This window comes from Lontra canadensis, unplaced genomic scaffold, assembly GCF_010015895.1.
Source record: "Lontra canadensis isolate GAN:19392208 unplaced genomic scaffold, GSC_riverotter_1.0 scaffold7, whole genome shotgun sequence".
Classification (NCBI taxonomy): Eukaryota; Metazoa; Chordata; class Mammalia; order Carnivora; family Mustelidae; genus Lontra; species Lontra canadensis.
In genome coordinates, this window is record NW_022631001.1 from 28,868,265 (window position 1) to 28,891,096 (window position 22,832).

The window sequence follows — 22,832 nt, forward strand, 5'->3', positions numbered from 1 at the left end:
TCTGGTCAGTTCCTTTAGCTCAATTTAGGCTGCTTGGTATCTGTCTCAAACGTGTAGTTCAAAGAGTTGGTCAGTGTGTATGTACAACTTGAGATTTCCTCCTCTGAATCTCTCTTTTACAGACATTTTCCTACCATTTTTCAGCTGTTGTGATAGCCCCAAATCATTCTTCTTGCTCGTTAAGCTAGTAAGTCTGTATGCTGCTGAGTTTTAACTGTCCCACTCATTACCAATTGAGTTTTGCTTTCAAATAAAAAGCTATAAAACCAGAAAACTCGTCCAGTAGTATTCCCTTCTTCCAATTGTCTATTACACCCTAGATTCTAAGTGTTTTGTCAGTCTCTAGTGCCTTCATGTTTTTGTTTGTTTTGCTTCATTTTTACAATTGTTCATGGTTTATAGTGTTGATCTGTAGGTTATGGGTGCTGTTTTGTTCAAATAAATACCTCCATTTATGGAAACAACCTCAGTTTTGCTTGCTTTGGATATTTTAAGCTGTAAGTTCAGTTGCTGAATTCTAGTGTTTTTTTTTTTTTTCCCTTTTTGTTACAGAAACTGACAGATTTTATTCAGTGATTATAACATTTTGGATTACCACAAATTCAGGAAGGGAACAATGATGGTAAACAGTTGGGTGGTCAATGCAGAGATATTAAGAATAGATGTATTTTTCGGTATATTTGGCTGAAATTGAAGGGGATTGGAGAGCTCAGAGTCCGACTGATGAGGACAGCATAGTGGTATTGATTGTAGTGATCAGAAGGAAAGCACTCCTTAGCCAAAGACCTCTTCTCTGTCTGGTACTTAACAACACAAAACTCACTGATATAGAGATCAGATTGGTGGTTGCTAAAGGCCAGGTTTTGGGGGTTGGCAAAATGGGTGAAGAGGATCAAGAAGTAAAGTCTTCCAGTTATAAAATAAGTCATGGGGATATAATGTATAGCATGGTGACTGTAGCAGATAGTATTGTGTTGCAAATTTGAAAGTTGCTACAAAAGTAAATCTTGAATGTTCTCATCACAGGAAAAAAATTTTTCTCATGACCTCCTATGGTGATAACTTGATTTACTGTGGTGAACATTTCACTATGTATACAAATGTTGAATCAGTATGTTGTATACCTAAACTAATGTATGTTAATTATACTTCAATAAAAAAAGTATCAAAGGGGAATTAATGTATGTTATTGATACCAGAAGAATAACTGAATTTTTTAAAAGGATTTTATTTGACAGAGAAAGAGTGAGCACAGGCAGAGGGAGTGGCAAAGGGAGAAGCAGGCTCCCTGGGGAGCAGAGAGCCCAGTGCAGGACTCAGTCTCAGGACCCTGGGATCATGACCTGAGTCAAAGGCAGGTACTTAAATGACTGAGCCACCCAGGCATCTCGAGAATACCTGAATTATATGATGTGACAGCAACTGTGTTCATAGCAAGAATGTATGATTTATCATCAAGATGTTCCATTCAATTACAAATATTTTCATAGTTACATATCTGCATATCTATCTATCTATCAATCCTTATATGCAGTAGCTTCTAATAGATTTGAGGCAACAAGCAACAGAATAGAGAAAGTCCCTCCCTGACCTCATGAAACTTAGAGTTAGGGGTGCAGGGTGAGGTAGGGGTGATTACCACTGATAAGATCAGTAATAACACTAGGTTTCCCATGCACGTCTCTTTCTTGCCTTCCACTCATGCATTTTCATTTTCTAATTCAAGGAATAGTGACTGAGTCCTCACCTCTAAGAGTAATCCTAGTTTCGGCAATGACTTCAGAAAAATTTTGACAGGGGAAGCCCTAGACAAAGCGCCTATGGGAGTGTCTGTGGGCCACATCCCAGGCTACTGGACCGGTTCTGCCCTGAGAGCAGCAGAGAAGAGAAGTAGGCCTGGCTCTGCTCAGGGATGAAAAAGGTACTTTGAGGAAGACAACAGAGGAAAGTCATAAAGTTCTTTGAAGCTTAACAATTTAATGACTCAGTATAATAATGTAGGATTTCTGCATGACTGTCCACCGAAATTCTTAGCACCCTGTCCTCCCTGGGTTTGGAAGCCTTAATGGGGTGATGGTTGCTGTGCTTTGCAGTTTATTTGGTGTTTTCTAGTCTTAGAAGCTTTCCAAGTTCAAACTGAGGGATCTACAGCAGACCAAAAAACCAGAAACAACAACAACAACAACAAATATACTAACCTTGCTCCTCCTCCTCCTCCTCGGGCCATTTCTGCCACCCAGAAGCTGACCTCACTTGGGAGATCAGCTAGAAGAGCACATAGGAAGAATTTCCATAAGGGACATCTTGACAACTTTTAATAAAACAAAATGAGGGGCACCTGGGTGGCTCAGCAGATTGAACATTCCACTCTTGATTTTAGTTCAGGTCTTGATCTCAGGGATCAAGGACCACCACCACCAACAACAACAAAATGAGATGCATGCTTGTTGTTAATATGAAGAGATCTCAGAAGTAGCAGCATGATAACAAGATCCTAATGATGAAGTTCTAGAATATAGGTGAGGTCCGGAGTTGATGACCAAGAAAGAATTCTTGAGATATCTTTGGTGCAGAATGGTTTATTAAATCATGGAGACAGGACCCAAGGGCAGAAAGAGCTCCTGCCCCCACGGTTGTGAGGGGTGGCAGGTTATGTACCATGGAGTTGGGGGAAGGTAATGGAAAGGGAGGTTTCGACAGAACTTTTGTATGCTAAAGAGGACCTACAAGATACTGGATACCAGAGGCCTTGCCATTGCCAAGGTCGTTTTGCCCTCTAGCAAGGTATTAACATTAAGGTGGATGGGAGATTCCTAGAGAATGTCACATATGTCCCACCCAGGAGTGGGGGTGGGGGAAGGTTGAAGGGTGTCAGCTTTTGCTTTGTCCTCAGCCAGCCTTCTGTTCCCTCACCACTCCACAATGATTTTCCTGATTCATTTTTATTATGCTAAGGTTATAAAGATTGTATGTTAAATAATAGTAGATGACATTGCCCAGCAAATGACACTGCCTACAGTTGGATCTTCCCAGCATCTTTAGCAGAAGGGTTATTTTGGCGGTACTGAATCCAAATTCTGAAGGTCAACCTCACTGTGCTGCCAGTTTGGGATGGTCACTGACTGTCCCATGGAGGAAATTTCAGAGTCCCGTAGCTCTTCCCTCTCACATGCCTAATAGGATTAACTTACTTTAGGTGAATACATAAGACTAGAGAGCATGTCCCCAGGGCTGCCTCAGGGCAGCCTTCTGCATGGGTCCCTCCTTGTGGTAAAGGAAGAATTTTATTCACCTCTACTGGAAAGCTCATTTCTGGGATAAAAAGTTAGGCAGATTTGTGTGAAATTATATTGTTCAGGTAAGCCTAGTGCTCCAAAGGACTGATTACCTTGAAAAGACATGAGAGCATTCTCTAAGAGTGGAACAAGGAGTTCAACCACTGGTTCATCAGACTGGCCCTGGGCACAAAGCCTTGTCACTTCTGGGGTCCCATGCGCAGGCCTCCCATTGGTCTGTGGCATCTCTCCTCCTCTCCTGCCAGTCTGGGAGAATTTCATTTTCATTTTCACTTAGCACTTCGAGAGCTTGGTGGAGATTGGCCACTAGTTTGTTGAGAGAATCCTGACCACACTCTGGCCTGCCTCCACGCTTCCCCCAAGGAGCCACGACTTCTCAACTGGTGTCTGAAGGTGTGTGGACTGGTTTGTGGAGGGCAGAGGTGGGGAGAACTGAATTTTGGAGTGAGTTTAATGTGTGTTCAAGCAGCTGCGGTGAAGGGTAGATGGGACAACGCCTAGCTTGCAAGCTTCCTGCTAAGAGTGTAGGGGTGGGGTGGGTGCAAAGAGGCCTGGGGAAGTTGGGGGAAGGGCAGTCCTCAAAGAAGGGAAGTTTGAAGGCTTGAAAGGCCTTGTGCTTTCTTGGAATTAACCATTATTTCTACCGGTTGAATCTAGCCTGGAGATTCTCCTTCCCATTCTATAATTCTGAATTGCATGTCGCTGAGGACCAACCAGAATCCTCTGTTTTTCAGAGGTAGAAAGTTCCTTCTCTCCACAGCAAGAACAAAGACAGAGGGATCTTTGAATCCTAACATTTTAGTGCCTGCTTGGTAACACCGTAGCGTTTCTGCATGACTCTAGATAAATTCTCATCACTTTGGTTTGGCCGTGCTTAGGAGTTTGATGGGCTGCCAGCTGGCAAGCCCAAGTCACTAACCTTACTCATCCTCTGCCAGGGCCATATCTGCCACCCAGAAACAGGGGCCACCCAAGAGATCAGGGGCAAAGGAATAACTTTCCAAATGTGGTATCTTTTCTAAATTTAATTTAATTTAATCTTATTTTATTATGTTCAGTTACCCACTGTATAGTACATCATTAGTTTTTGATGTAGTGTCCAGTGATTCATTAGTTACATACAACGCCCAGTGCTCATCACAACATGTGCTCTTCTTAATACCCATTACCCTGTACCCCATTCCCCCATCCTCCTCCCCTCTAAAACCTTCAGTTTGTTTCCCAGAGTCCATAGTCTGTCATGGTTCCACCCCTTCTCTGATCCTTCTCCTTCAGTTTTCCCTCCCTTCCCCATGGTCCTCCATACTATTCCTTATGTTCCACATATGAGTGAAACCACATGATTGACTTTCTCTGCTTGACTAACTTCACTTAGCATAATCCCCTCCAGTTTCATCCATGTCAGTGCAAATGGTGGGTATTCATCCTTTCTGATGGGTGAGGAATATTCCATTATATACATGAACCACATTTTCTTTATCCATTCATCTTCTGAAGGGCATCTTGGCTCCTTCCACAGTTTGGTTATTGTGGACATTGCTGCTATGAACATTGGGGTTCTTTTCACTACATCTGTATCTTTGGGGTAAATACTTAGTAGTCCAATTGCTGGGTTGTAGGGTAGCTTGATTTTTAATGTCTTGAGGAGCCTCCACACAATTTTGCAGAGTGGCTATACCACCTTGCACTCCCACCGACAGCATAAGAGGGTTCCCCTTTCTCCACATCCTTGCCAATATTTGTTATTTCCTGCATTGTTAATTTTTGCCTTTGTAACTGGTGTAATGTGGTATCTCATTATGATTTTGATTTGTATTTCGCTGATGGCTAGTGATGTTGAACTTTTTTTTTTCATGTGCCTAGTTAGGCATTTGTATGTCTTCTTTGGAGAAGTGTCTGCTCGTGTCTTCTGCCCATTTTTTGACATGATTATCTGTTTTGTATGTGTTGGGTTTGAGGACTTCTTTATAGTTGTTGGATACCTGCCCTTTATCTGTAATGTCCTTTGCAAATATCTTATCCCATTCCATAGGTTGCCTCTTAAGGTTTGTTGACTGTTTTCTTTACTATGCAGAAGCTTTTTATCTTGGTGAAGTCCCAAATGTTCATTTTTGCTTTAGTTTCCCTTGCCTTTGGAAATGTGTCTTGAAAGAAGTTGCTGTGGCTGATGTCAAAGAGGTTACTGCATATGTTCTCCTCTAGGAGTTTGATGGATTCCTGTTTCACATTTAGGTCTTTCATCCATCTTGAGTTTATCTTTGTGTTTAGTGTAAGAAAATGGTCCATTTTCATTCTTCTGTATGTAGCTGTCCAACATTCCCAGCACCACTTATTGAAGAGACTGTCTTTTTTTAATTTTTTTTTTCCTGATTTGTCAAAGATTAGTTGACCATAGAATTGAGGATCCATTTCTGGAATTTCTATTCTGTTCCATTTGTCTATGATTCTGTTTTTGTGCCAATACTATGCTGCCTTGGTGATCACAGTTTTGTAATATAGATTGAAGTCAGACAACATGATGCCTCTAGCTTTGTTTTTCTTTTTCAATATTCCCTTGGAGATTTGGGGTCTTTTCTGGCTCCATACAAATTTTAGGATTGTTTGTTCCAGGTTCTTGAAAAATGTCAGTGGTATTTTAATAGGGATGGCATTGAAAGTGTTGATTCCCCTGGGTAGGATGACATTTTAACAATGTTTATTCTTCCATTCCATGAGCATGGAATGTTTTCTCATCTGTGTCTTTACATTTGTGTCTTCCTCAATTTCTTTTGTAAGTGTTCTATAATTTCTAGATATAGATCCTTTACCTCTTTGGTTAGGTTTATTCCTAGGTATCTTACGTTGTTGTTTGTTTGTTTGTTTTTTGTTTTGTTTTGTTTTTTTGTGCTGTTGTAAATGGAATCGATTTCTTAGTTTCTCTTTCTACAGTTACACTGTTAGTGTATAGAAAAACAATTGATTTCTGTGCATTGATTTTGTATCCTGCCACATTACTGAATTGCTGTATGAGTTTTAGTAATTTGAGGGTAGAGTCTTTTTTGGGTTTTCCACATAAAGTATCATGTCATCTGTGAAGAGAGTGAGTTTGACTTCTTTGCCAATTTGAATGCCTTTTTTTTTTTTCTTTTTGTTGTCTGATTGCTGATACTAGAACTTCTAGTACTATGTTGAATAGCTGTGGTGATAGTGAATAGCCCTGCCATGTTCCTAACCTTAGGGGAAAAGCTCTCGGTTTTTCCCCATTGAGGATGATATTTGTTGTGGGCTTTTCATAGATGGTTTTTATGGTATTGAGGAATATTCCCTCTATCCCTACACTCTGAAGAGTGTTAATCAGGAAAGGATGTTGTATTTTGTCAAATGCTTTTTCTGCATCAATTAAGAAGATCATATTTTTCTTACCTTTTCTTTTATTAATGTACTCTATCATGCTGATTCATTTATGAATGTTGAACTACCCTTGCCTCCCAGAAATAAATCCCACTTGGTCGTAGTGATTAATCTTTTGAATGTACTGTTGGATCCTATTGGCTAGGATCTTGTGGAGTATTTTGGAATTCATGTTCATCAGGAATATTGGTCTGTAATTCTTTTTGGTGGGGTCTTTGACTGGTTTTGGATTCAGGGTAATACTGGCCTCATAGAATGAGTTTGGAAGTTTTCCATCTGTTTCTATTTTTTGAAGCAGCTTCAGTAGAATAGGTACTATTTTTTCTTTAAATGTTTGGTAGAATTCTCCTGAGAAACCACCCAGTTCTGGACTTTTGTTTTTTGGGAAGTCTTTGATTACTGCTTCAATTTCATTACTGATATTGGACTATTCAGATATCTATTTCTTCCTGTTTCAGTCTTGGTGGTTTTAAGTTTCCAGGAAGGCATCCATTTCTTCCAGGTTGTTTAATTTGTTGGCATATAGTTGCTGATAATAATTTCTAATAATTGTTTCTATTTCCTTGGTCTTGGTCTTGATCTCTCCCCTTTTATTTATGATTTTATGAATTTGGGTCCTTTCTCTTTTCTTTTGGATAAGTCTCATCAGAGGTTTCTTGATCTTATTAATTCTTTCAAAGAACCAGCTTCTAGTTTTGTTGATCTGTTTTACTGTTCGTCTGGTTTCTATTTCATTTATCTCTGCTCTAAGCTTTATTATTTCTCTTCTCCTGCTTGATTTAGGTTTTATTTGCTGTTCTTTCTCAGGTCTTTTAGGTGTAAGGTTAGCTTGTGCATTTGTTTTTCTAATTTTATGAGAGAGGTTTGCATGCCTATGTATTTCCCCCTTAGGACCACCTTACAGTATCCCATGGGTTTTGGACTGATGTGTATTCATTCTCATTATATTCCATGAATTGTTTAAGTTCTTTAATTTCCCAGTTGACCCAATCATTCTTTAGCAGAATGTTCTTTAGCTTCCAAATGTTTGAATTCCTTCCATTTTTTTTTTCTTTTGATTGAGTTCCAGTTTCAAAGCGTGTGGTCTGATAACATGCAGGGAATAATCTCAATCTTTTGGTATCAGTTGAGACCTGACTTGTGACCCAGTATGTGGTCTATTCTGGAGAAAGTTCCATGTGCACTCAGGAAGAATGAGTGTTCTGTTTTTTTAGGGTGGGATGTTCTGTACTTACTTATGAAGTCTATCTGATCCAATGTATCATTCAAAAGTCTTGTTTTTTATTGATTTTCTGCTTAGATGATCTGTCCATTGCTGAGAGTGGAGTGTTGAGATCTCCTACTATTAATGTGTTATTATCAATATGATTCTTTATTTTGTTTAATAGCTGGTTTATGTAGTTGGCTGCTCCCACTTGGGGGCATAGATATTTACAATTGTTAGATCTTCTTGTTGGGTAGACCCTTTAAGTATGATATAATGTCCCTTTACATCTCTTACTACAGTCTTTGGTTTAAAGTCTAGTTTGTCTGATATGAGAATTGCTACTCCAGCTTCCTTTTGAGGTCTCTTGGCACGATAAATGGTTCTCCATCACCTAACTTTCAATCTGGGGGTGTCTTTAGGTTCAAAGTGAGCCTCTTGTAGAGGGCATATGGGTGGGTACTGTCTTTTTATCAATCTGAAATCCTTTGCCATTTCATTGGAGCATTTAGGCCATTCACATTGAGAGTAACTATTGAAAGATATGAATTTAGTGCCGTTATACTGCTTCTAAAGTCTTTGTTTCTACAGAATGACTCTGTAAATTTCTGGTCTATATTACTCTTGGGGTATTCTTTTATAGAATCCCCCTTAATATTTCTTGCAGGGCTGACTTGGTGGTCATATTCTTTCATGTTTCACATATTCTTTTATGTTCAGCTGGTCCTGGAAGCTCTTTGTCTCTCCATCCATTCTGAATGACAGCCTTGCTGGATAAAATATTCTTGGGTGCATGTTCATCTCACTTAGTACCATGAATATGTCTTGCCAGCCCTTTCTGGCTTGCCAGGTCTCTGTGGACAGGTCTAAGATTATTCTGATATTCCTCCCTCCCCATACATAAGAAATCTCTTCCCCTAGCTGCTCTCAGCATAGCTTCCTTGGCTCTAAGATTCACAAGTTTCACTATTATATGACTGGGTCTTGGTATTATTGTTCTTGGAAGGGGTCCTCTCTGCCTCTTGGACATGGATGCTTATCTCCTTCCCTAGATTAGGGAAGTTCTCAGCTATGATTTGGTCAAATATACCGACTAGCCCTCTTTCTCCACCCCCTCAGGGATACCAATAATTCTGACACTGGAACATTTATGGGATCCTTCATCTCTCTAAGTCAGTTCTCATGGGCTTCCAGCTGCCTATCCCTATCCTCTTTGGCTTCCTTTCTTCCTATCAGCCTATCTTCTAGATTAGTAATTCATTCTTCTGACTAATTTACCTTGGCTGCTAGAAAATCCAGTTTTCACTGCATCTCATTCATAGTATTTTTAAGTTCAGCCTGATTAGATCTCATTTCTGCCCTTAGAGTTTCTGTATTTTCATTAATACTTTTTTCAAGCTTAGCTATTGACTTCATGATTGCTACCCTGAAGTCTATCTCTGACATCTTGCTTATATCCATATCCATTAAATATGTGGCAGGGGACATTATCTCTGGTTCTTTTCTTTGTTGGGAGTTCCTCCTCATACTCATTCTGTTGAGGGATAGTTGAGGGAATGTACAGAATCCAAAATATCAACCATGACCCTAGCAAGATGGAAACTCCAGAGCAGTTGGAAGCCACCACCAAATAAACAAAGCCAAAATGAAACACAAGAATAAAATTTATAAAATTAAAATTTTTTTAAACATTAATTTTTTTTTTTAAAGTGGGGGTGAGGGGAAGGAGAGCTATAATCACTCAGTGTGGGCAAAGTAGGGTGTTTCATTTGTTCCTGGGCATATTTTGGTCTGTGTTAGAGGACACTACTTCTCAAAATTACAGGGAAAGTAAAACTTATATATGTCATATTGAATAGGGAAAAAAGGACTACAATGAAGTATATACCTATAAAAAATATAGGTGTGAAAAAGTACAGGTTAAAAAGCTACTATGAGGGATGCCTAGGTGGCTCAGTCAGCTAAGCATCTGCCTTCAACTCAGGTTGTGATCCCAGGGTCCTGGGATCAAGTCCCATGTCAGGCTACCTGCTCAGCAGGAGGCCTGTTTCTCCCTCTCCCTCTGCCTGCTACTCTGCCTACTTGTGCTCTTATCTCTGTCAAATGAATAAGTAAAATCTTTTTAAAAAGTAACAACTGCTATGAAATAGAAGTTGTTGTATTAAAGATCTGGTTGAAATGAAAAAAGGTAAAAAGAAAAAAACAGACGTGTAAGAGAAAGAAAAACAAAAAATAGAGAGTTGTATTTGAAAAATAAATAAGCTTTGAGGCAGTGCCTGGAGCTTAATATATTTTCCCCTGATATTGGGATTTTACAATCTTACGAGATCCATAGTGTTGTTGTCCCTTTATTCTTCCATCCTGTCTTCTGGGGGGAGGGTCCTCCATGCTGTTTCTCAGGCAACCCTGCTTAGGAGGAGTTGAGCTGCCCCTGACAGGGGATGGGCTCACTGGAGCTTTTGTTTTTATTTGAGCTTTTGTTCTCTGGTGGTTTTCTGTACCTCTTCAGAGGGTCAGAGCAAAAATGGCTGCACCCGAACCTCTGTCCCAGAACAGAGAAATTGCAGTCTGCTCTTCACAGAGCCCTCCAGGACAGAATCTCTGTTTCTGTATGTGCTGCTGAAAACTGCAGCCTCCTGTGGTGCATGTCCACAGTGACTCTCCCAGAGGTCATCCCAGGGGGCCCCCGCATGTCCCTGCCCTTTGTGCTTCTAAAATGTCAAGGAGCCGTGGGCTCGTGCATGCACCCTCAGCTCCTGGATCATGTCTGGTCACTGCTCTAAAGCCCTTTCCGAGCTGCTACTGCTCTGAAAGTTTTTGCGGACCCTGGCTCACTATGCTTTTGTGCTCCAGTGTTATATCTCTTTCCAGAAGCCAGTTTATGGTGGTTCCTGCCCTCTTCTGCTTATCTTCTGATATATTCCCACAGAGTCACAAGTCATGACTCTGCCCTTCCCACCTTGTGACAGGCCCTGCTTTTCTGCTTGCAGAGATCCCAGCACATTCTTACACCTCAGGCTGATTTTGCAGGTGTTTAGAATGGTCTGGTAGGCCAGCTAAATTCAGGGGACTGGTTGAAATGGGGTCTGCTACTCCTCCCTTCTCTACCTTTTCTTTCTTGTCCTTCAATATTATGATTTGGGCTTGTCCTTAATTTCTACACAATTAGTGTAATTTTATTCTTACCTTTCCAACTCTGTCCCCTTTTAACCTTCCCAATCATGCAGGGATCTGTGAGCAAGAGGAACCACTGAGGTCAGGAGAGATAGGAGCAAGGGAGCAGCTACTATGGCTTCTAAACTCCTGACAAACATAAAGGAGGAGGTGACCTGCCCCATCTGCCTGGACCTCCTGAAGGAACCCCTGAGCCTGGACTGTGGCCACAGCTTCTGCAAAGCCTGCATTACTGCAGCAAACAAGGAGTCCAAGACAAGCCAGGAAGAGAAGAGCTCCAATTGCCCTGTATGCCAATTCCATTACTGCGCTAAGGAGCTGCGGCCTAACTGGCATGTGGCCAATATAGTGGAGAGGTTCCGAGAGGTCAAGGTGAGCTCTGAGGAGGGGCAAAAGAGAAATCTCTGTGAACGCCATGAAGAGAAGCTCCTGCTCTTCTGTAAGAAGGATGGGAAGGTCCTTTGCTGGGTTTGCGAGCGGTCTCAGGAGCACCGTGGTCACCAAACGGTCCCCATGGATGAGGCTGTCCAAGAGTACCAGGTAAGAGACCAGGATAGAGGGAATATAGGGCAGAAAATGGAACTTGATGAGAAATCTCCACTTTGCATTCAACTTTCATTACCTTGTCATCATAGACCTGAGGCCTCTGATGTCTTTTCTTTTGATTCTCACTTTCTAAAGGCCTGTTGAACATTTAAAAAAATTTTTTTTTGTCTGAAGGACATTTTTGTGCATTCTATTAAATTACAAAAGGATAAACCTACAGTACAGATTTAGTCAAAAGTAGATACTTTTGTACCTTGTGCTAGATGGGCGGAAATGTAGTGCCCAAGAGAGACCCTCATCACTGAGTTGAACAGGAAGGTAGATGGAGATGTAAGTTCTTTCTTTGCTGGAGGGCTTGGTTTGTTGTAATATTACAAACAGAATCATCCCCTCTTTTTGATGAGGGCTGGTGATGTCTATCACCTGGGTCTTTTTTTTTCCTCTTGATTAATTTTGGTTTATTTGTTTAAATGCAATAATTAAATACAGGGAAATCTTTTAATATAGTTTTCTGAATAGAATGCAATTTTGTTAATATAATTGATACATTTACATATAAAAAAGTGATTATTTCTGTAGAGGCTGAAAAGATTTTTTTTATTATTATGTTTAGTTAGCCAACATAGAGTAAGTACATCATTAGTTTTTGATGTAGTGTTCAATGATTCATTAGTTGCAAATAACACCCAGTGCTCATCACCTGGGTCTTAAAGAACACATTTATCACATCAGGTTTTCTTCCAAGTCATAGTTTCTAATTGCTGTTCTCACTGATTCTATAAACTCTGGTCTCTTTGGACATTGGCCTAATATTTTCTCCATTTATCCTCTATGCTGATACTTAGAAATCTGACAGCTTGACTCTGGTGTGACTCCTCTCCATAGGAGAAGCTCCAGACAGCTCTGCAGAAGGTGAGGGAGGAGCAGCAGGAAGCAGAGATGTTGAAAGCTAACCTCAGAGAACAGAGAACCTCCTGGAAGGTAGGGAGAGATCCTTCCTGAGTGAGACAAAAATATAGACAGGACCTTGGGTGTTAGTCACAAGGAGCTCCCTTCCTTTTTGTTTCCTGATAGTCCTTATGTCCAAAAGTCATTTGGTTAGTCCTTTATCTTTTCCCTGATAAAGGTGGGGCTTGAAAAATGAATATGTTATAAATGAACACAGACATTTAAAGGGAGGTATTCACATAGAGGATAGCTAGTGAATTCTGTGATAAATTCCTGTTGTGATTTTGAGTCTTTGACCCTCCTGGGGGAAGACTGTTAGCAATGACTCAGGGTTCTGTCTGTATTGTTCAACTTTCAGCCGAGGGTGAGGGGATGGGAGTCAGGAGTAAAGCAAAGAGAACTTGGTTGTCCTGGACAGCTGTGTGAATGCAGAGCCACACCCAAGGATCCTCTTTGGGCTCAGGTTAGCCTCAATAATGTAAACTTGAGGCCATTATTTTGGAATGTGATGGAGAAAAAATAATGGGAAAAGTCAGGATCCCCAAGAATTGTTCCCTTGCTTCTCTCTCATTTCCCAGTAAGAAGTTTCCGAAGAAAATAGTTCTCTTTCTGGCTCCCGGTCTCTGGCTGATAGCCTGACTACCACTCTCTCTTTCTCATTCCTGAAGAATCATATGCAAAATGAGAAAAGGTATAACCAGACACAGTTTAAAAAACTGAAGACTATGCTGGAGCATGAGGAGAAGAACATAGTGCAGAAGCTGGACAGTGAGGAGAAAACTATTCTCGACTCCTTGGACTCAGTGGAGGATGAGCTGGCCCAGCACAGGCAGATGGTAAAAGACCTGATTTCAGAACTAGAGCATCGGCTTCAGGAGTCAACAGTAGGCATGCTTCAGGTAAGACTCAGGAAGAAACCCCAGCATCTGAGATTTGAGAAAAAATGAAGACCGAGTTTCCTTCTCTCCCATTTCTTTGCTCTTCCTGATGATGACACTAAGGTTCCTTTTGCCTTGCAGTATCCCCTTTCCTGTATCTGTGACAGAGGTTATAGGAATGAATAACAAGGGACAATCTCATATTTATTTATCAAGTGCAGTGCAGAAATCTGGCAGGCTGAATTTGCATGGTATCCAGGGATAGTCTAGAGGCCTCTGTGATCAGTAATCTAGTGCTAGGGACTTCTCAGGTACTTCTTCATGAATCAGCTTGATCACAAACAAGTGAATGTCACATTCCAAGACCCTATTTTTCCCCCTCATAGAATAAACTAAGATTTTTCTCCCTCTTTTTCCATTTCCTGAAAAACAAACAAAAAACAAAGTGTGAAGTACTAGTATTGTTTTGTCTTTAAATATTCAGTGAATTCACCAGTGAAGCCATCTCATCCTATTTCTTTTTCAAAAGGGTTAAAACAATATTTAAAAATATGTATTAGGATTACTTATATTTTTTACCATTATTAAGTCAGATTTTGATAATAAATGTCTTTGTAGGGATTTGTCCACTCTAAAGTTGCCTGATCTGGAGACATAAAGGTAGTGATGATAATCTCTTATAATCCCTCTGGTTTCTATAGCACACACACTAATGTCCCCTCTTTTAGTCCTGATTTTGATGATGAGCTTTTTCTCGGACAGTTTAGTTGTCTTTGGTCAATTTTTTTTTAACATTTTCTTCAAGAATAAACTTTATTATTTCATTGACTTTTTTAATCTTTCCTTCTTTTTTTTTTTTTTTTTTCCTTGAAGACTTTATTTATTTGAGAGAGAGAGAGAGAGCATGAGTGGGGTGAGGAGCAGAGGGAGAGGGAGAAGTAGATTCCTCACTGAGCAGGGAGACCAACAGGGGCTCGATCCCAGAGCCTTGAGATCACCACCTCAGCCAAAGGCTGCTGCTCAGCCAACTGAGCCACCCAGGCACCCCGCCTTTTTTCTTACTTTGTGAGTGAATGTGTATATGGATGTATGAACTTGAGAATGTATGCATACATGAACATGAGTGTGCACACATATGAACAAAAGTTTGTGTGTATATTAGGATTAGTTTGCCATTTTTTCCCTAGTTTCTTAAAGAGAAAACTTTGATTACTTATTTGAGACCATCATTTCTGATATAGTATTTAGTGATATAAATGCAGTGATTTAGATACATTCCATATATTTTTTATTTTTATATTATTTATTTATTTACTTACTTATTTAAATTCCAGTTAATTAACATACAGTGTAATATCAGTGTCAGATGTACAATATAGTGATTCAGCACTTCCATACATTACCAGGTGCTCATCACAAGTGCCCTCCTGAATCCCCTTCACCTATTTAACCCATCCCCCACCCACTTCCCTTCTGCTGACCATCAGTTTGTTCTCTATGGTTAAGTGTCTCTTTCTTGGTTTGTCTGTCTCTCTCTCTCTTCCCTTTCCTCATTTGTTGTGTTTCTTAAATTTGACATATGAGTGAAATCATATGTTATTTGTCTTTCTCTGACTGATTTATTTCACTCAGCATAATACTCTCTAGTTCCATTCATGTTGTTGCAAATGTCAAGATTTCATTCTTTTGTATGGCTAAGTAATATTCCATGGCATATGTATTTTTATCTGTCTATCTATCATCTATCATCTATCTATCTATGCATGTCCCCCACACAAATATATACCACATCATCATATATATAAAATATATAAATAAATTATTATATATTATAATATATATACAACACATCTTCTTTATCAGTTGTCAGTTGATGGACACTTGTGCCATTTCCATAATTTGAACATTGTAGATAATGCTGCTGGAAACATTGGGGTGAATGTATCCCTTTGAATTAGTATTTTTGTATTCTTTGATTAAATACCTATAAAGTGTGCAAATTAATTTAACAATACTTGGTTTCTTACTTTTTCTTTTAATGTGTATTTCAAATATAACTTCTTCATAACCAGAAAACACATATTTTTTCAGTATTTAAATATACTGATACTTGTTTTATGGACTAAAATATTGTATGTCCAGAAAATTTTCCTATGTGAATTGAGAAGAATGTGTATTTTATATTTGTTAGATTAAATAGTCTATAGATGTCTGTTAGGTCAAATTAGTTAATAGTATCATCCATGTCTTCTGTATCTTTGATGATTTTCATACACACGGTTCTATCAATTATTTCGAGTGAGCTATTGAAATCTATAACTACTGAATTTTCTATTTTTCTTTTTAATCCTTTCGATTTTGCTTTGTGTATTTTGAAGTTCTACTGTTGGGTACATTTACATTTGTAATTGTTACATCCCTTCTTGATGTACTGAACCTTTTATCATTCTGAAATTATCCTCCCATTCTCTCATAATATTTATTGTCTTAAAGTCTATCTTATGTAATATTAATATAGGCACTTGAGCTATTTTATGATTACTGCTTGCATCGTGTATATTTTTCTATCTATTTAGTTTGGTCATATTTGTGTCTTTGGATCCAAAATCATCTCTTACAGATCACAATAGTTGAAACTTGCTTTTTATCCAGTCCAACAATCATTGCCTTTAAATGGGGGTGTTAAGACAGTAACATTTAGTGCTAATGCTGATGTAGCTGTATTTACATTTTTCATATTGCTGTTTTTTTTTCTTCCATGTGTCACCTGTAGTTTTCACTGTCCTTTCTCCTTAACTTGCTTTGCTTGAGTTAAGTATTTCTAGTATAAAATGTTAAGTTTTCCTATTTCTGTGGGGGTTTTTGTTGTTGTTGTTTGTTTGTTTTTTCATTTTTTTTTTTCCTTCCCTAGTGGTTGTTCTAGTGATTACAGTATGCATCTTACTCTCTCGTGGTCTACTTCAAATTAATACTAAATTAATTTCAGTAAGATATAGAAACTCCAACGTTGTTTCATTTCCTTCCAGCTCCAACACAGGCATAATTTAATATGGGTACCTAATCAATGCAGAGCAATGGCATGCAGGAGTAATAGTTTTTTGGGTTTTGTTTTCTGTTTGTGTTTTGTTGTTGTTTTTATTCTTATTGTTTATTGTTATTGTTTTTAACTGGGAAGAGAAGTTCTCTTTTCTTCTGGAGTTTATATCAGGAGATTCATGTTTCCTTCATGAATGGAGAGTAAAGTCAATATAGAGGGAATAAATAAAATTTGGAGGACATAGACCAGATCCTGATGATAGGGTTTGAGGTTCAAAATTCATCTTTGATTAAAGTTATAACAGCCCTCCCAAATCCTTTTCTCCACTTAATCTGGTTTTCTTTTTTGGCATATACAACATAAAAGCCCTAATACAGAGAGTGTTTTTTTTGTTGTTGTTGTTTTTTCTCTTTTGCACTTATTGACCCACCTGTTGGCCTATTTTTGGTGACATGAAAGAAGTAAGGCTGAGGTAAAGGAAACCAAATATATTGGTAGATATATGTTCAAACAACCAAAACAATACCTGTGAGGATAAAGAAAATCAGATAGCTAAAAACTGTTAAGAATGTGCACTAAACTGAACTAATATTACATTGTTAATTAACTGGAATTTTAAATAAAAACTTCAAAAAATTAAAACAATAACAAAAAAAAATGTGGATTAAATTGCTCAGTAGAGCCTGAGGTACAGGTAAAAATTATAATTTTAGGACAGTGGTTGAGTGGATATTGGTAACATTATGAACAATGGAGTATAAGAGAGGAGATGATTTGGTGGGTGAGTGGTAAGTTACATATTAGACATCCTAACCTACTAGTTCCTGTGGCTTCTTTACTACTGCCTATGTTAACAAGAATCTAAGAGACAAAACTGAGTAAAAACAAAGAGTTGGAAATAAGTGCACATATGTGTGTGTTGAATTTAAGAGACTGGACAAGGTCATCTGTAGATAGTGTGTAAAATGAGGAGATAATTGAAAATTGAAAAACACCTAACAATATATTTGCTTGTATCCTCCGCAAAGCCATGTAAACTTCTTGAGGGATACTACAATTATTTACTCTTTTCTTTTCTTTTTTTACTCATCTTTGAGTCTCCAAAACCTGTGCTGATGTTTGGCAAATAATAGTGTATCACTTTACATTTCTACTGAGTAAATGAAAGAAGCATTGCATTATTCAAACCATCTCATGCATGTAGGAAAAAATTACAGAACTGTTGTTTTCCTCATAAATAAGTCTCATTTCCAAATACTAGAAGCTTCATGCTATAATTCTTCAAGGCTCAAAGCTGTTTCTACCTTTTAGGAAATCTGAAAACCTCACATGAGTCTTCTGGAATGATTAGCCTGGATCTTATGTTTACTTATTTGCTCTCACATTGGGACCATCTTTACTCCTACCATGGGGCTGGTGAGGATGTGATGAAGCTTTGTAAGGGGGAGTTTCTATTACCTCTTGACTCATGTCTTCCCTTTTCTCCCTAGGATGTGCATTCCGTCATGGAAAGGTATGTGTGAGGGATAAGAGATGGTCCTTTCGTGCACTAAAAAGAGGTTTAAAATCATTAAAGTTTTGTGATGATCAGTTAGACTAAAACATCTCTCAGGGCAGGACAATTTGGGTGTAGTTATATGCCAAATTTCTGTTCACAAATCATGGTTTGAGTGTTCTGTAACTATTGAGATTGGACCAGGTACTATAGGAGGGAATGTGGGTAGTGGGAAATCACAGTGTGGGTCAGTAAGCAGTACAGAGAATAAGAGGTGGCAGACCTCTTAAATTTTATCCACCTGCATGCCCGTATCTAACTCAGGTACTTTTATTTCATAGGTGTTTGGCTTATCGTGGTAAGTTTATGTCTGCTTCACCTGCCAAGCACCTGGAATTGGAGAAAATTTCCTTATATTTAAACTTCTGCCCTGGGAATTGAAGAGACCTTCTATATGGCTCTGTTTAGATCTCCAAAAACAGACTTGAATCTCAGGGAATATTTTGGCTTTAGTACACACAAGTGATCCATCTTGGTCACATACTTTAGAAGCCAGAATGGAAAGATAACATCCTTGTGTCTAAATTTGCACACCTACCTCACAGCATCAAGCTTTTTGCTAACACATGAAATTCAGGCCATCATTAGTTTGGTGTTTGTGTCTTCTGTTCTGAGTGTTTGCAAATTTTCCCAGAGAACTTAAAAGCTCATGTTATTCTGAGGGCTTCCCTACTGGGCAGAGTTTAAAGAGCTTGGTCCTTCCCAGATAATATTCCCACACGTGATATGTTCCAAACATTCAGGAGTCAGGTTCTGCAACCTCACTTTCTGATCATCTGCCCTGGGAATCCACATCCCTGCAGTGAAGCCACATCCATGCAGTGACTTTTCCATACATTAAGTTTTTTTCAAGGTACCAAAGTTTTGTTTTGTTATATCCATTATTTCATAAACTTCCTAGGAGATCAAGAGGGAGAGGTTGATTTAATTTTTGAAGGAAGAAACTGTGTCTCTGAGACCTCAAGACTTTCCTAAGGTCACACAAAGGGTGACTGGGAATGTAGACATGAACACATTTCTTCTCGCTCCAAGGTCAGGAGTCTGCTGTCCTCTTTCTCAGGGTCTCTGGAGAGGAGGGTTCAAACTCTTCAATGGGGTGAATAGGAAGACAGTCATTTTGGAAGAACAAAAATTCAGAAGTGTGGGTTTCTATTTTTGTCATCTTTAGGAGTAAGAACTTGACTCTGAAGAAACAAAAAGCTTTTCTTAAGGAACAAAAGAAAGTGAAAGTGTCCCAAATTCCTGATCTGGAAGTGATAATGCAAATGTTTAGAGGTGAGGAATGCTAGAGCATGGTAAGTGGCTGTGGGAGTCTTGTGGGCAGAGGCCTAAAGGAGAAAAGGGCACCATTTCTAGGTATGGAGAGAGAACACAAAGGACATCACATGATGATATGGTCATATTTGATGGGGAGTGGCCAGGTGTCTGGGGCATAATCTCCTTCACCAGTTCACTACCTCGCCATAGTCCCCAGTCCTTCCCCTATACTTTAAGGGAAAGAGATTTCAGGGCTGCCTCCTTTTCTTGTCTTGATTATGTTTTTTTTTTTTATTATTTGAGAGCTGACACATGTAGTGCTACTGAGGTGAGGAGAAATCAGTGTCATCAAGCCACCTTGTTCTCATCACCTTTCAGAATTTTTCATTCCTAGTAGGTCTCATGTTCCAACACCCATGTTTTCCCTTCTAACACATACATATATATTCTGCTTCTGTAGTGTTATACCTCTCCCCAAGAACAGAACAGAATTCTTCCCAGTTCTCGCTCAAGTTATTCCCAAGATCCCTCTCACAGTGTCACGAATAAAGCTATGTCATGTCTTTCACCCAGCCCCAATTTTTCTGCAGCTCACATGACTCCAAATCATCTCCAAAATACAACATATACTGCCTGTTTCTACAGATAAAAGACAAATGAGATGTATGTGCTGTTGGAAACCGAATAATGCATATAATAACAATTAATTTGTCCTGGGCTCCCTGGTTATTGGGTTTTGGGAAACATTACTGGGAGGTAGATCCTGGAGGTATAGGAAGGAAAATGCCCAGAACCCAATGTGAAATTTCATGATAGACTTGATTGAAATGATCAACATCTTCATTCTATGTTTCTACCACATGTGATTACTTCATTAAAAGGTGCCACATCAACTTGAATATAATGCTTTTGAGGGGTCATCCTTCTTTGATCCCTTCATCTTAATCCTGGCCCTGTTTGCCCCTCCCCACTGTGTTGGAGCTTTCCTAGACTATGAGGCTGGCACTGTCTCATTTTTGAGTGTCACAAACCACAGGTTTCTCATCTATAAATTCTCTTCATGTTCCTTTTCTCAGGATGCTTTTCCGTATTTCAACCCTGTGAAATATAATGACCCTGTAGTCTGTGCTCACCAAGCTCTTGAACCTTCTTACACCCCTGCTAAGTTCCTTGTAGTGCTTGTTGCTTTGGGTGCAGCTGATGCTTCAAGCTTATCTGTGCCATTCTCACCATCTTTTCCTTGCTGCCTTCCTTTCCTCCATTTGAACACCCTTCATTCAGGAGAAGATATCAAAATTAATAATTAAAAGTGATAGTTTCATGTCCAGAGTGTCTGGGTTCCTGTCCTGTCTCTCCACACAATTCAATGGAACCTTGAATAATGTACATGAATGCTGTGTTTATTTTCTTAAAATCATCTTGGTGTGAAAACTGCAGCATATTTAGGATTACTGTAAGAAAATAAATGTCATTATAAACATCTAAGTGTTTTTATTTTTTATTTTTGTAAAAGATTTATTTACAGAGAGAGAGAGAGAGAGAGAGAACAAGAGGATGGGCAGAGGGAGAGAGAGAAGCAGACTCCTCACTGACCAGGGAGCCCGACATGAGGCTCCACACCAGGACTCCAAAAGCATGTCCTGAGCTGAAGGCAGATGCTTAACCTACTAAGCCACCATGCACCCCTGAGTATCTTGATTTATTAATAAATATTTGCTACTAAAAAATACAAGCTATGTTAGTGTCTCATGAAATTCTATGGGATTCAGTTTTCTCATTTGTTAAAAAAAAGAAAGAAAGGAAGAAAGAAATAGAAAAGAAAGAAAGAAAGAAAAAAAAATGTACCTGATGTAGAATTGTGAAAATTAACCAACAGAATGTTTTCTAGCATGTAAGAAGGGATCTAGTATGTGTCTATTTTTTGCCCCCCTCTCATTCTGACTAAAATAAATGATTTCAAGAATACATATTAGCTTAATGTATTCTTACATTAAGAATATAAGTTCTTACATTCTTGTTTTGTGTTAAGAAATAAAATAACGGGGTTAAAGAATTACAATTTTCTTTAAATTTTAACTAATGTTTTTGTATAGCTGCCTAGTTTTTTGTTTTTTTTTTTTAATTTTTCTGCAGTAATTCTATTTCATTGAATTCGAATTTTGATTTGGGCAGTTTGCCCAGCTTTAAAAGGTTATTATTCACAGTGATACAGTAAGAGAGGTATGATCGTGGGATTTCTTAACAATGGTGTAGGAAAGTGTTTTGCTTGCGTGATCAGCTTTCCTTTTGCAGTGACTTGGAAGTTCTCAGGAAGGTAGAGGAAAATCTTGCTCTCTTCCTTCAGTGAGATTGGAGGTGTGTTATCACTACAATGGATGTTCATCTGGGACTTGTTCATAAAAGACATCCCTATGTCTTTCAGCATTTTTATTCTCAACTCTTCTTTAATTATATTCAGAGCTAGGAGAAAAAAAGTGGGCTGTCTGGTTAAACAGTATCAGCTCTCACTCCTGCTTTTCCCCAGAACCCTATGGGCCTCATCTTTGGATGACATTTGATGACGCAAAGGATTCCAAGGTGAATATTTCTACAGTCTGTGTGTGTGTACTGTGTGTGTGTGCGTGCACACACAGCTCCCCTATATCTCGGGACTCATCCATGGAAACTGGAGGAAATTGATCTTCTAAATTTTCCCTTTGACCTCTGCCTTCCTGCTACCCCATCGCTACAATGAATAATTTGAGGAATATAAAAATGTCCTCTAGAAGTAGCAGAAAATGTGATAGGATCGTAATAATGAAAGTGTGCAAAATTATGAAATTAGATGTGTCCAAAGTACACGAGGCAGTGCTCCTTTTGATAGTTCAGCATCTGGGTCACTTCTGTAGTTAGGGATAGCAGATGATATCCCTGTCTGCCCTGTTTCAGGAGGGAGAGGGAAATGAGGAGACTCCATGATCTTAAAGGCAGAGGGATCTAGGAAAGCCAATCCATTTGCTTCTTGTACTTGTAAATATACAGTGTGTTTGTGATCCTATGGAGAAATTCCTAGTGCTCCCTTCACCTGTGTAAAGCAGGCTTGATGACAGGGTCCCTGCCCAGTTCTGCAACCTCTCCTCGCTTCACTTGTCTTTCTTGAGTCCCATGCCCAGTTGTCTCAAAAAACCAATAGGTTTCTGAATACTCACACTTCTGCCTAGGCCCTGTCTGCCACCTGGAAACAAAGCTCAGCAGAGGATGCAAAACCAAAGGAAAACTTGCACCCTAGAGAAGAATTTCCAAAATTGTCTACATTTTTAAAAAATAAAAGATAACTGTAACTTCACATACATTTGTAAGAAATAATACAGAGACATGCCTTGTACACTTTCCTCAATTTCCCTCATTTTTCAGATCCTTGGCACCACTGTCAAGACTATTCCAGTTCTACTTTGGATACACACACACCTTTATAGGCAGACTTATTTTCAGGTTTTTAACAGCTTTGAGATACCTTGCTATATAAAAGTTGTAAATATTTAAGGTATACAACTTGATGGTTGAATAC

At 38.9% G+C, this 22,832-nt stretch overlaps 1 protein-coding gene across 3 annotated transcripts; it reads left to right on the forward strand.

Moving 5' to 3' along the window:
* Positions 1-3,520: 3,520 nt before the first annotated feature.
* LOC116865134 (tripartite motif-containing protein 34-like) lies at positions 3,521-20,770 on the forward strand. Of its 3 annotated transcripts, XM_032853293.1 has the most exons (6): positions 3,521-3,689; positions 11,118-11,604; positions 12,496-12,591; positions 13,227-13,457; positions 17,964-17,986; positions 19,197-20,770. In XM_032853293.1, exons 2-6 carry the CDS (start codon positions 11,179-11,181, stop codon positions 19,315-19,317), a joined length of 897 nt encoding a protein of 298 aa, XP_032709184.1. In that variant the 5' UTR covers positions 3,521-3,689; positions 11,118-11,178; the 3' UTR covers positions 19,318-20,770. The 3 variants fall into 3 exon arrangements, with proteins under 3 accessions (XP_032709184.1, XP_032709183.1, XP_032709185.1); XM_032853292.1 differs by lacking the exon at positions 3,521-3,689 and having other exon boundaries at positions 10,949-11,604; XM_032853294.1 differs by lacking the exons at positions 3,521-3,689; positions 17,964-17,986; positions 19,197-20,770 and adding an exon at positions 14,055-14,204 and having other exon boundaries at positions 10,949-11,604.
* Positions 20,771-22,832: the final 2,062 nt, after the last annotated feature.

Excerpts from the sequence above, each read along its gene's own strand:
- LOC116865134 (XM_032853293.1), top strand. The coding sequence starts at position 11,179 with ATGGCTTCTAAACTCCTGACAAACATAAAGGAGGAGGTGACCTGCCCC. Across the intron at positions 12,592-13,226 it reads AACAGAGAACCTCCTGGAAG|AATCATATGCAAAATGAGAA; the intron begins GTAGGGAGAGAT and ends TCATTCCTGAAG. Across the intron at positions 17,987-19,196 it reads GTGCATTCCGTCATGGAAAG|GAGTAAGAACTTGACTCTGA; the intron begins GTATGTGTGAGG and ends TGTCATCTTTAG.